This window comes from Vulpes vulpes, chromosome 4, assembly GCF_048418805.1.
Source record: "Vulpes vulpes isolate BD-2025 chromosome 4, VulVul3, whole genome shotgun sequence".
Taxonomy (NCBI): Eukaryota; Metazoa; Chordata; class Mammalia; order Carnivora; family Canidae; genus Vulpes; species Vulpes vulpes.
The window spans coordinates 113715943-113728562 of NC_132783.1; the positions used below are offsets into that span (position 1 = coordinate 113715943).

Sequence of the window (12620 nt, forward strand, 5' to 3'; positions counted from 1 at the left end):
GTAGGTTCTTCCGTATTTTCTCTCCACGACGTGACCAGTTCCGATGTTCCTGATCATGTGGCATCTGGGAGCCCCAGTAGTGCAATTAAGCCATCAGTAGCCTCTCTCATGAGCATTCCTACCAGGTTGCAGAGGTGGGGTCTGTCTTCCCGGCCCCAAATCTTTCAGCACAAGCCCTGGCTACAACCTCCTAAACTCTTTCAGCCTAGAGACTATTGGTGGTCCTGTCAATAGTCCTGCCCACCTCAAGTATGGTGGGATTCTCTTGGAAAAATATTTCTGATGGGATGCTCAAGTGCCAGGCATGAGAGACAGTGGTCAGATTAATGAGCAAGCAAGCCATGCCTCCCTTCTAGTTTTCTAATTCTACATCCAGGCCAGACTGGCATTCAGAATGTTACTACTGCCAGCACCTGGCCTCACCCGGGTCAGGGAAAGCCACCAACAGCCCATGGGCGGGCCAGGCATGGGTGGGGTGGGGTGTATTCATCTTTCCATCCTTTCCTAGCTTCAATCTTCAGGGCTTGCTAGCTGACCTGGATTCCTCTAAGGCCACAGAGTGGTGAACCGTTACTCCTTTATACCCTAGCAGCAAGAAATCTGTCTGCTGAGGGGCTGTGCTGGCCTTCCTGTTGGAATCAGAGCAACCTTCCTGGCTAACTCCTTACAAGATGCCAGGTCACAGCCAGAGGATAGAAATCCTGGGAGCCGGGCAAGTAGGCAAAAACCCTGAAATTGTTGGACCAGCAGCTCTCCATTCTGTAGCACTGACTAGAGCCGCCATGTCTCATTTAAGACACAAGGTGGATGTGAATTCAAGCCTGGAAGAAACTCTTAAAACCACTGAGTTCACCTGGATGCATTCATTAGTAGCCTTGAGTCCATTCCCTAGGCAGATTCCTCAAAAGCCCAACGGCAGAGCCCTCCAAAGGTTCCATGTACATATTCTGAGTGCAGGGTTCCCCTGAATCTGCAGGAACCCTAACCAGGCTCCATCCCTCAAGAGCTGTACCCCAGATGGGAGACCAGCCAGTATTTTGCCTTTTCAAGTTTTTATTTTTATACATTTTTTTGTATTAAAAAGAAAAGCATAATTACCACAAATTACAAAGGACTAAAGCAGGACTAGAATAATGAATGAATCACTTCAGCCTGGAAAGCAGATACTCTCAATAATATTAATGTTATAATACAAGCTCATTCAAGTATTTTACATTTTTTTTGTCCTTTTAAATGTGATATCCTAGCACATGGTAAAGATAATGTACTATGAGCATAAGGTGGAACCTTCTCCGCAAAGCCAGATGACAAGTTTTCCTCTCCAGTGAGAAATGGGCTATAAGTTCTGATCTTCTCTGCCTCTGCCATCAACATGGCTGAAGGAGAGGGTGGGGGCTGGGGCAAATCCAGGGACCCTTCCACACAAGACATACTTCAGGGTCCCACTCAGGAGGGCACCAGATGATCCAGACCACTGTACCCAGGCTTTTTTGGCAAAACAAAAAAACAAACAAACAAAAAAAAAAACCCAAGACCGAACCCACCCCCACCTGCCCCAGCTAGTCATCTTCCTTGCTCCTCCTCCCCACTTCCTGGGCCATCTGAGCAGCTTACTTTTGTAAAATCAATCATCAGGGAAGGGGGGAGGGGGCGGTAAAAGAGCTACAGTGGAACAAAACAAAAATGTAACAACTTTGACATGAGGGCTTCGCACCTGGATCTGAGCCCTGGGGGGTCCAGGCTGGGGCAGGGCCAGGCAGCCACTCTCTACTGGTAGTGCATTTGCTCCCAGGTTCAGAAAAGGGCAAAAGAAACCTGCCCCTTGGCAGGGCCAAGGTACACAGACCTTGTGATGTTCGATGCCCAAAGGTCGTACTGGCGTGGACCAATCATGGAAGGGTACAGGATGAGCAGAAGGGTTTGGGCAGGCTGCTGCTTTGTGTCTCAGATCTTGGACCCCCACAGGAGGGTGGGGGGTAGGAAGCGGCAAGCCTTGATGGCTCTGGCCGCTCCTGGCATGCCTGTCACAGATAAGTCGGTCCTAAATTCAAGTGTCTTCAGAAAGTGAAGATGTAAACTACTCTTTGCAACATTAACTCCTAACATGTTACAAAAAAAAAAAAAAAGAAAGAAAGAAAGAAAAAAAAAGCCCCCTCCCCTCATCCTCAGCCTGTGTTGAGATGAAATCCTCACCTCCCCACCCCAAAGGGGCTTCCTCTCTCTGGGGTGTCTGTGGGAGGATCAGGGAGGGGATGGCAGCCCCCTGGCCTGGGAGTAAACTCTAGGTAAGAAAAGCCTTTCTGCACACTCCCAAGGCTTCCTTGTGCCCCCAAACCCAGCAGAGGACAAACACTGAGGTTCTATGGTGCTGGATACAGTACAGGGCTAAGCGACCCAAAGGATAGAAAGGGAGTAAAGGTAAGGAAGAGGGGGTGCAGGAGTCCAGTGTCTGGTACAACGTGGGCAGGCACCAGACAGCAGGGAAAGGCCTTAGATCCCATTTTAGAGCACAGACCAGACACATCCTTGGCTTTTGGGACAACCAGGTAACAGGAACTGAGGTGGGCTTCCCGTGTACTAACCACAGGGAGGGCAGAGGTGGGGAAGGGCAGAGGCCGAAAGCAATGAGGTGCCCATGACAGAAGGCAAGCCCTTGCCAGCCTGGGATACCATCTCCTACTCCCAATCCTTGGGCCCAACAGAGAGGGCCAGGGGAGTGTCGGCAATGGAGCAACACTACTATCAACTTGTGTGCTGTCCCGGTCCCCGCTGGGGGTGAACATGTCCCCACGCCCATACCCACCACACAGCTCAATCTGTGGGGGTCAGTCCTTTGTCACCCCTTCCTAGCTCCGGATGCCAGGAGACTCCAGCCATTCCATTATCATTCAGAGCCCAACCCAAGCAGTCAGTTGCTGGAGAAGAGAAGACAGGTATACTCTATGTCCACATATACCTTTCTGCCTCAGGGCTTCTCCAACTGGCAGGATTCCCCCCAGCCCCCAAATCCTCCTCATCCCTTGTTCCCAGGCAGGGTCAATTGGAGGGCAGGCAGAGATGGCTTGCAGAGGGGGGAATGCAAGATGGGGAGACCCCACCAGACCCAAGGGAGGAGAATGGCATCCTTCTCCACCTTTTATGAGACAAAGCCTCCTTGAGGTCTCAGATCTTTCAGGGCAACACATTTCCAAGCCTCAGCTGCCAGGTGTTCACCTTTCCCCTTTGAGGTGGGGGAGACGGTCAGGCTGAGGCCAAGTGTGTCCCAGATCCAGGCCAATGCTCTTCTTCAACAGTTTGAAGCAAACTTGGCCTTGGGGTTCCAAGGGTAGGATGAAGGGTGTCACGGCAGGACAGGGCCTGTCATGAAGCAACAGCAAGCAGAGCGAGGACACGACAGTGGCAGCAGTGTACAGACACAGGACGTCAGCTTCAAACGATGCAACAGCAGGGATATTTCGGGCACAGCTCTGACCTGAGCCGCCCTCAACTCTCTTGCCTACAGGCAGGAGGCACTGTACATGCAACTCAGTCCAGAGAAAGATTCTAGCCAATCCAGCCCAGGCACATCCAGAGAAGGTGTGAGCTCTTCGAGTTGACTCCACCGAGGAAAACAGGCATTTGGGTATTTCAGATTCCCGCTCCACAATAAGGCAACTTTTAAAAAAATATTATTTCCAAGAACAAAACAAAACAAAAAAACGAAATCCAAGGATAGGGGAAAGACATCACTTTCTATGGATTAGGTGGGGGTTTTCTGATTTATTTTTTTGGTCTTTTATGGTCGATTTTGTCTTTTTTTTTTTTTTTTTTTCCATTTTTCCAAGGATGGAAAGGTCAGAGAAAAATAAAATAAATCATCTTTCAATAGTCTTTTCTGGTATGAGCAGCGTCTCTCTGGGCTGGGGAGTAAGGGGCATGGGGAGAGGGGGGTGGGAAGAGGATGAAACCTTCCCCCACCCCCACTTCTAGATCCTTTGGTTTCCTTCTCCCAGAAGGTGGCAGAAGGGCATGGTGGGGAGAACATGGTGATGGCAAGCCCCAGATGATCAAAGGGCTGGTGCTCGTGGGGCCAAGGGACGCTGCCAGAGCCTTCCATGGGACAGTGCTGGGCAATGGGGCCCACAGGGCCTTCTTGTGGGCTGCATAGTTGGCTTGAGGGAGAGCAGGAGGAGGCTGTGGGTGGGAACCAGGGTTGCGGCCTACCAGCCGCGGGCAGGGCTGCAGAGTGATTTTGGTAATCCAGACGAACTATCAATAATTTAAAACTTGATATATATATATATATATATATATAAAAAAAATCTCCCCCCTTCCCCCCCCTTAGAAGAAGCTAGGATGTGAAGAAGAGTCATGGAGAGAGGAGGGGGAAGGAGGTGTGTGGAGGCTCCTGCCCAGGAGTACCTCTGATAGCCCAAATGGTGTACACGTTGCTACTCAGCACAAAGGCCCATCTTAATGACTCCAGGCCTATCCCTTCTCTGTCCCCTCTCCTGGGACTGGGCACCCCTATGGACTCTCGCCCACCCCCCCAACCCCCCCTCCAAAACCCCAGGGCTAAGGGGCTTTTCACTTTCCCAAAGTCTGTGTGTCCGAGTGCTGGCTTGTCCATTTGGCATCTTCCCGGACGGGCTGGCCAGTGGGTGGTGTGGGGGGTTGGCTGATCATGGTGGTGGGTCTGCTGGAAGACTGAGAGGGGCACCGCTTCCTGCCCTCACCGCCGCCACCTCCTGCCGCCACTGGGTGTCGCTTGTGGTTGCCCTCCTCACCCATGGGGGGCTGTAACAGAGGAGGGAGTCACAGGTGATAAGGGGCCTCTAACCAAATCCCCTCGCTTGCCAGGGCTCTCTAGAGACTTAGCTTCTTACTGCCAAATGTAGATAATAGGTATAACCTTAAAAACTAATTACCAGTTTTATGAAGCACATCCCCATGCCAACATGCTTTTTTTTGCACATTCACTCATGGGGTCTACACCACCCTTTGATGAAGACATGATCATCCCAAAAATAGAGCACAGAAAAATAAATTGCCCCGAGTCCCATAGCTTATAACTGGTGACAAAAAGTAGACTAGACCCATCTACCTCTGAACCCCAGGCCTTCACCCACCTAAGTTTCTGCTCCCCTTCTGAGAAGGGATGGCTGTTCAGGTGATGATGTGTGAAATGTAGCAAGCAATGCTGAGATGTCTCAGCTCAAAAGACGCAGATGCTACTGGGGAGCACACAGGTCTTATTACTACAAAGCTTCTCTGCACATATGACCCTCTCCAACCCCCAAACAAGGAGGTGCTTAAGGACGGAAGACAACAGACTCATCTTTATAATAGGAGGGCTATGTGGCACTGCCATGACCTCACTGGGTAGCCACAGGCTTCCAATTACCCACTGGTCCAGGGACAGCAACAAAACCCTGCCTCCTTCACCACATTACAAAGGTTAAAGGAGGTCAATATAAAGTGTCTAGCACCGTGCCTGGTACACAGTAATCCCTCAATCAATGGTAATTTTCCAACGTGCATAAAGACTATTATTTTTATTTACTTATATTTGTCTTTTTTTGCTAAAAGGTTTCACATGAGTAAGATGATTGGCACAGCTCTACTACATTATAAACTCTCTGAAAGAAAATCTCACTCATCTATAACGTCTCCGAAGCACGAAGCATGCACAACAGAGACATCCATTACTCTCCTACCTCTCCTACTTCCCTGGATATGCCCAGCAGCAATAACCCTGACCCGCCACTGGGTGTCACCATTGAGTTACCGCTCCAAGAAGACCAGGGGAGGTGGTGGTAGCAGTGTGTTAAACATAATTTATAAACCTCTAGGGTTGGAACTGCTTCTTCCAGAAAAAGCAAGGACATTTACTTGGGTACTCATCCTAGTCAACCAGTAATGGCTGACTAGGGTACAGTAACAAGGAAAGGTATGAGCTAAAAGGGAGAGAGCATTACGATGTTCAGCTAGAAGACCATGGGAAGGAGGGAGGTGCAACCATAAGACCTCCTCCAATTAGCTGTCCGTGTCCACTTCTCACCCTCTATTTTACAGCTGAAGAAACTAAGGATCCCATGGGGAAAAACAGCCCCTAAGCTAGTGGCACAGCTGGGACCAGAACCCGGCTATCCTGATCTCTGGTCCACTTTTCTTTCCAGGACAAGGATGAGAAAGATGAGAGACTTTCACTCACATCCACTCGGAAGTCTTCGAGACGTCGGAATTTGCCGAGGTATTCTTGAAGTTTGGGGTCAATGTCCAAATTTTTGGCTTTGGAATATTTCAAGAAGGCCCAGAACTTCTCCAGCCCATAAAGTTGGCCTGCAGGAAGGAGGAGACAGGGAGAGAGTCAGAGAAGCTGGGCGGGTGAGGAGAGGAGAATAAAGAGGCTCAGGGGAACAGGACGGGTGATGTGACTGATACACAGGCAGACCCAATCGACTGGGGAGGGAGAAGGGAAAGAAGGCCTGGATGACCAAGCTTTGCAAGAGCTCCAACTCCATCTCTCACCAGCTTCATAGTCCTTCACTGTTTCCTCCTGAAAATCCTTGAAGATGTCCAGCCGGAACTTCTTTTCCAGGCCATAACTGTAGTATCGAAAAAGGCACTCCAAACCATATCTGTAGAACACAGGCCAGTGAAATTGGGATACGGTTTCTTTTTTCTCAAAACAGGGAAATGAATCTGCATCACAAATGGACTAGGAAACCGTTAAAGCACATGGATTATCGAGAAAATGGTAAATAATCTTTAAGGAGGCTAACATTTAATGCTCTTCTTAGTGGGTCCAAGCAGTTTATGGTTTTTCAGGGGTCAGCAAACTCCAGCCAAATGAACAAAAGTCCCCTGCTCATGCTCACTTGTTCATGAAATGTCACTGGCTGCTTTGTGCTGTAAGAGCAGAGCTGAGTAGTTGTGACAGAGACCACCCCTCCATCCTGCAGAGCCTAAAATTATTTCTCATCTGTCCCTTTACAGAAAAAGTTTACCAATCCTTGGGATGAACTCGCTACAAAGTCATGTGACTTTGTTTATCTGGCTTCAGAAACTTTACTTCTGGGGCTCCTGGGTGGCTCAGTTAGTTAAGTGCCAGCCTTTAGCTAAGGTCGTGATCTTGGGAGTCCTGGGACCGAATCTGGTGTTGGGCTGGGATGGGAGTCTGCTTCTCCCTTTCCCTAGCCTGCACCCACCTCCCGCTTGTGCTTATATTCTCTCTCTCTCTCACTGTCACTCTAACAGAATCTTAAAAAATTTCTTTTACTTCTAGGAACATATGCCAGGGAAATGATGAAAAGTACACTTTTATATTTAACAGATGTACAAAACTGCTCATAACGTTGTCAAACAAAATTTAAATGTCTTAAAGAGATGCAGTTAAAGAATAATCATGATAAATATGTACAACAGAATATAAGCTATTAAAAATTAGAATGTACAGGCATCCAGGTGGCATAGTCGGCTGAACATTTGACTTTTGGCTTTGGCTCAGGTAGTGATCTTAGGTTTGTGAGATCGAGTTCCATATTGGGCTCCATGATCAGCAAAGAGTCTGCTTGGGAGTCTCTCTCTCCCTCTGCCCCTTCCCACCATGCATGCATGCACTCTCTCCCTCTCAAATAAATAAATCTTTCAAAAAAATTATAATGTAAATATACACTGAGGAATACTGAGAGATGCTTACCATAGATTACCAAGTAGAAATGACACGTTTCAAAGTGTTATGTGAGAATGAGCCCATTTTATAAACAAATGTGTAATTTTCAAATATACACATGCGTGCAAAGTCTGGAAGGACATATACTTAAATATATTAATACTGGTTAACTCTGGGAGTTGGGATTTTCCAATGATCTTATCTAATCTGTATTTTCCAAACTTTCAGGAAAGGATATAAAGATTTCTTACAGGCAAAAAGTTAAATATTTTAACACAGAAAAACATTCGTGCTTATAAATGATAAGGCAAATAAAAAAAAATAAATGATAAGGCAAAAAAAGGCATTCATGTGATGATCTAAATGCGTTAAATACGGCAGGACATTAATACTGGTTATCTCGGGATTGAAGGTGCTTCCCCCCCAGCTTCTTTAAACATTTCTGTACTTTTCAAATTGTTTATAGAGAGAACTTTTCACTTGGGGGGGGGGGGGCGGCAGCGGGGAGAAAGGTTTCCTCTTCTTTTTTTTAAAATTTATTCATGAGAAAAATAAAAAAATAAAAAAAATAAAATTTATTCATGAGAGACACAGAGAGAGAGAGGCAGAGACAGGCAGATGGAGAAGCAGGCCCCATGCAGGGAGCCTGACGTGGGACTCAATCCCGGGTCTCTAGGATCACGCCTTGGGACTCAATCCCAGGTCTCTAGGATCACGCCTTGGGCCAAAGGTGGCACTAAACTGCTGAGCCACCCGGGCTGCCCAAGAAAGGTATCTTCTAAAGGCATTTGTTTTTTAATAGCAAAATAATGAAAACAACCAATATATCTATTAATAGGACACTTACTATGATACATGCCATATGGTATAAGACTGAACAAGAAAGTTATTTACATATAAATATGGAATGATCTCTAAAATACACTATTAAAAAAGGTACAGGGAAGCCTGGGTGTCTCAGTGGCTGAGCGTCTGCCTTCGGCTCAGGGCATGATCCCAGGATTTGGGATCAAGTCAACTTCTGCATCAGGCTCCTTGCAGGAAGCCTGCTTCTCCCTCTGCCTGTGTCTCTGCCTCTCTCTCTGTGTCTCTCATGAATAAATAAATAAAATCTTTAAAAAAACATTTTTTTTTACTTAAAAAAGGTACAAAATATATCTAATAGAGGGTATCCTCTGTGCAAACAACAGGGGGACAGGTAGGAGACTAAAGGCATATCCTTGCTTACACAAAGCAAAGTGTTTTTAGGAAAGCCTTCAGGTTTCTGATCATGCCAGCTGTCTGTGGGGAAAGGAATTGGAGGTAGGGGGACAAGGATGAGAAGACTTCTCACTATATAGCCTTTGGCTTCTTTGCATTTTGAACCACATGAACATTATTCATTCAAAAATCAAATTTTTATAAAGTATATTTGGGATATACACATGAGATTTTTGGCTACAGTTCTGGAGGCAGAACCACCAGGAACCCTCATCCCTTGTAAGCATCAGCCAGACCCCAATCCCCCCATCCTGCAACCCCACATCCTGCTTACCTGTAGCCTTCTTTGGCATCCTCCAGAGCCAGTTGTTTAAACTCCTCATACATCTTTTTGTTGAAATGATCTCGGAGGAAGAAGGACCAGAAGCGGAAGAGAGTGTTCATCTCCTGAGACTGGCCAATGCCCAAGCGTTTCCGCTCTGATGGGTTAGGAAGGAAGAAAGATGTGTCAGGGCCACACTGTCTGTGATTCAGGGGACAAATGCTCCTGGGCTCAAGGACTTTGAGTCTTTCAACTATACCCACCCACCAAATCCCCTTGCTCATTCCCTGTCCTTTTGGTCTTTGAAGAGACAGTTCTCAAGCACTATCCTGTGTCAGGCCTTGCTGATGGGCATTGGACTTGACCTCGCCAAAATCAGGTGGCATCTGTCTCTAAACCAGGTCATCCCAGTCTAGCTCTTCATCTCAAATGGTACTACTTGCAAGTGTAGTTAGAACAAGGAAAAGTATGAACAAATAACTTGGCAATCCCAACAATTTATATTCATTATTCGCTACCAATCATTATTTCAGGAATCCTACAATATTAACAATTACAAAATGGAACATTAAAAATACGTAACACCGGGACGCCTGGGTAGCTCAGCAGCTGAGCATCTGCATTCGGCTCAGGGCATGATCTTGGGGTTCCAGGATTGAGTCGTACATCAGGCTGACTCTATGGAGCCTGCTTGTCCCTCTGCCTATGTTTCTGCCTCTCTCTCTGTGTCTCTTATTAATAAATAAAACCTTAAAAAAATACATAACACCAAAACAAACAATGAAAGGATAAATTTAATTATCATTAAAAAAAACCCTCAAAACCTGTGCTTCAGAGGACACTATCAACAAAGTGAAAAAACGGGATCCCTGGGTGGCGCAGCGGTTTGGCGTCTGCCTTTGGCCCAGGGCGCGATCCTGGAGACCCGGGATCGAATCCCATATCAGGCTCCCGGTGCATGGAGCCTGCTTCTCCCTCCGCCTGTGTCTCTGCCTCTCTCTCTCTCTCTGTAACTATCATAAATAAATAAAAATTAAAAAAAAACAAAACAAAAAGTGAAAAAACAACCCACAGAATTGGAAAAAGTATTTGCAAGTCATAAATCTGATAAGGGACTTGTACCTAGAATATATAAAGAATTCTTATAATTTAATAAAGACAAACAATCTAGTTAAAAACTAGGCAAAGGATCTGAATGGACATTTCTCCAAAGACAAGTGGCCAATAGGCACATGAAAAAAATGTTCAACATGAATAGTTTATTGGGGAAATGCAAACCAAAACTACCAGGTGCTATCATTTATCACTTCGCAACTATTAGGATGACTATCATCAGAAAGACAGATAATAATAAATGTTGGGAAGACCTGAAGCAATCAGAAGCCTCAGTCTCTGTCAGAACAACAAATGGTGTCCCTGCTTTAGAAAACAGTCTCACATCCTCCAAAGATTAAACAGAGTTAGCATATGACCCTTTGCAAGTCCACTTTTCTATACAAACTAAATGAAAACCTATGTCCACACAAAAACTTGCACAGGAACATTCCTAGCAGCATTACTCATGACAAACAAAAAGTGGAAGCCCAAAGGTCCATCATCTGTATTCAAGAGACAGACATGACATGACATATCCCTATGCTGGAATGCTACCTGGCCATGAAAAGGAATGAAGTTGTGGCACCATGCTACAGCAGAGATGAAGTGTAAGAACAAACAGTATATGCTAAGGGAAGAAGCCAGTTGCAAAGGGCGCTGACTGTGTGACTGATTTACAGGAAAAGTCCAGAACAGGTAAATCCATACAAACTGGTGGTTGTGCAGGCCTGGGAGAAGCCACAGGTGCAGAGATGGGAAATGACCAGTAAGGGGCACTGGGTTTCTCCCTGTGGCAATGAACATGTTCTAGTATCGATTCTGGGGATAGATGCACAACTCCTGAATGTACTGAAAGCTACTGTACCACACACTTTGAATGGGTCAACTGTAAGGTATGTGAATTCTATCCTAGTAAACCAGTCATCACACACAAACAGGGGAGTAAGGCAGATAAGGGAGGCATTTAACTAACAGCCATGTGCTGCTAACTGAAAAGGACTGGAGAGCGATGAACAGTAACAACTACAAGGGAGCACTGAGACTGCTTCCGAGCATCTTTACAGCCAACCGGACAGAAACCTACAGTGAAAAAACATCTCATTTTGTGATAAAAAAAGAGATACATGAGATTATCTAGAGAGTTCTTTCCTTACACCATCTTCTAAGAGCAGGGGCCAGCAAACTTTTTTCTATAAAAGACCAGAGTATTTTAGGTTTCATAGGCTACATATGGTCTCAGTCGTAAGTTTTTCTTTTTTCCCTTCATAACCCCTTAGAAATGTAAAACTCTTCTTCGCTCAAGGGCTGTGCAAAAATAGGAAGCTGGCTGGATTTGGTCCAGAGGCCATGGTTAAGCCACCCCTGTTTCTAGAGAAATCTATGCCACCCCATGCATACTCTTTTATGATCAACAGTGGACCACAGTGGACAATAGCTGACTTGGCAGTCATGCTAGAAATAGGTAAACTTTTCTATTTGTTATTATCAATAGAAGATCAAAGAACAGAAATATTCTGATTATTAGATTCTTTCAGCCTTCTGTATTCAAAAACTACTTGCCTGAGTCTAACTCCTATCCTTTTTGCCCTAAGGTCAGAGAAAGCAGAACCACTTGCTCCACCAGCCCTTACAGTCTGGACCTCAGTAGTGGCCTCAGAGGTGAGGCCCCTCTGCTTCTTACCGTTAAGGCAGCGCCTACGATACTTGTGGTAGACGTGTTGTGTGAAGCCATTTTCCTTGAGCAGCTCATGGGAAGGATGCTGAAACTTGGGCAGAGACTGAGGGGTACAGCCATAGCTGCCAACTGCAGGTGTCCCTTCTGAGGGGCTGGAGCTAAAGGCCAGGAGAGAGAGAGTGTCATCAGGTTCTCTGGAGCAGCTGGCCATCAGGTGAGGAGGGGTCCCTCGGGTCCCTTCCTATCAGCCAAGATCTAGCCTCTCCTAGGGCAACAAAGAGACCTAAATACCATGGTAGGCCCTTAACGTACAGCCTTCAGGCCAAATCACTCTTTACATCAATCTTTGGTGGGTTTTTACAAAGCAGTCACTGAGGCTCACAGAGCCTGGGAGACTTATCCTGGTCATGGACCCTTTAACATCCCAGATTAGCACAGTGTCCAAACCTGAGCTTTTAAGCATTTAATCATCCTGAGTTCACATTTAACTTTCTCTGATTAGCTATTATGGGGTAGCCCATCTATGTTTTTCTTTAAAACCATGCCTATTCTCAGTCTGTGCCACTTTTCCTTAGGGAAAACCTTCCAAGGCCCTGAATTACATTCTCTAGACTGCTCCAAATTTTCTGATTTAGGTTAAGAGTCCCTTTCTTCAATTTTCTTTAATTTACAGA

General features: G+C 46.1%; 1 protein-coding gene across 4 annotated transcripts in view; it reads right to left on the reverse strand.

Moving 5' to 3' along the window:
• Nucleotides 1–3739: 3739 nt before the first annotated feature.
• Nucleotides 3740–12620, reverse strand: part of LARP1 (La ribonucleoprotein 1, translational regulator) — a 52895-nt gene continuing 44014 nt past the window's right edge. For all 4 annotated transcript variants that reach the window (XM_026008131.2, XM_026008119.2, XM_072756775.1 and 1 more), the window contains 5 exons: nt 11953–12104; nt 9189–9333; nt 6511–6620; nt 6194–6321; nt 3740–4776 (listed from right to left, as the gene is read on the reverse strand). In XM_026008131.2, the coding sequence (XP_025863916.2) occupies nt 4567–4776; nt 6194–6321; nt 6511–6620; nt 9189–9333; nt 11953–12104 (745 nt within the window). In that variant the 3' untranslated portion in view covers nt 3740–4566. The remainder of the gene's footprint in view (nt 4777–6193; nt 6322–6510; nt 6621–9188; nt 9334–11952; nt 12105–12620) is intronic.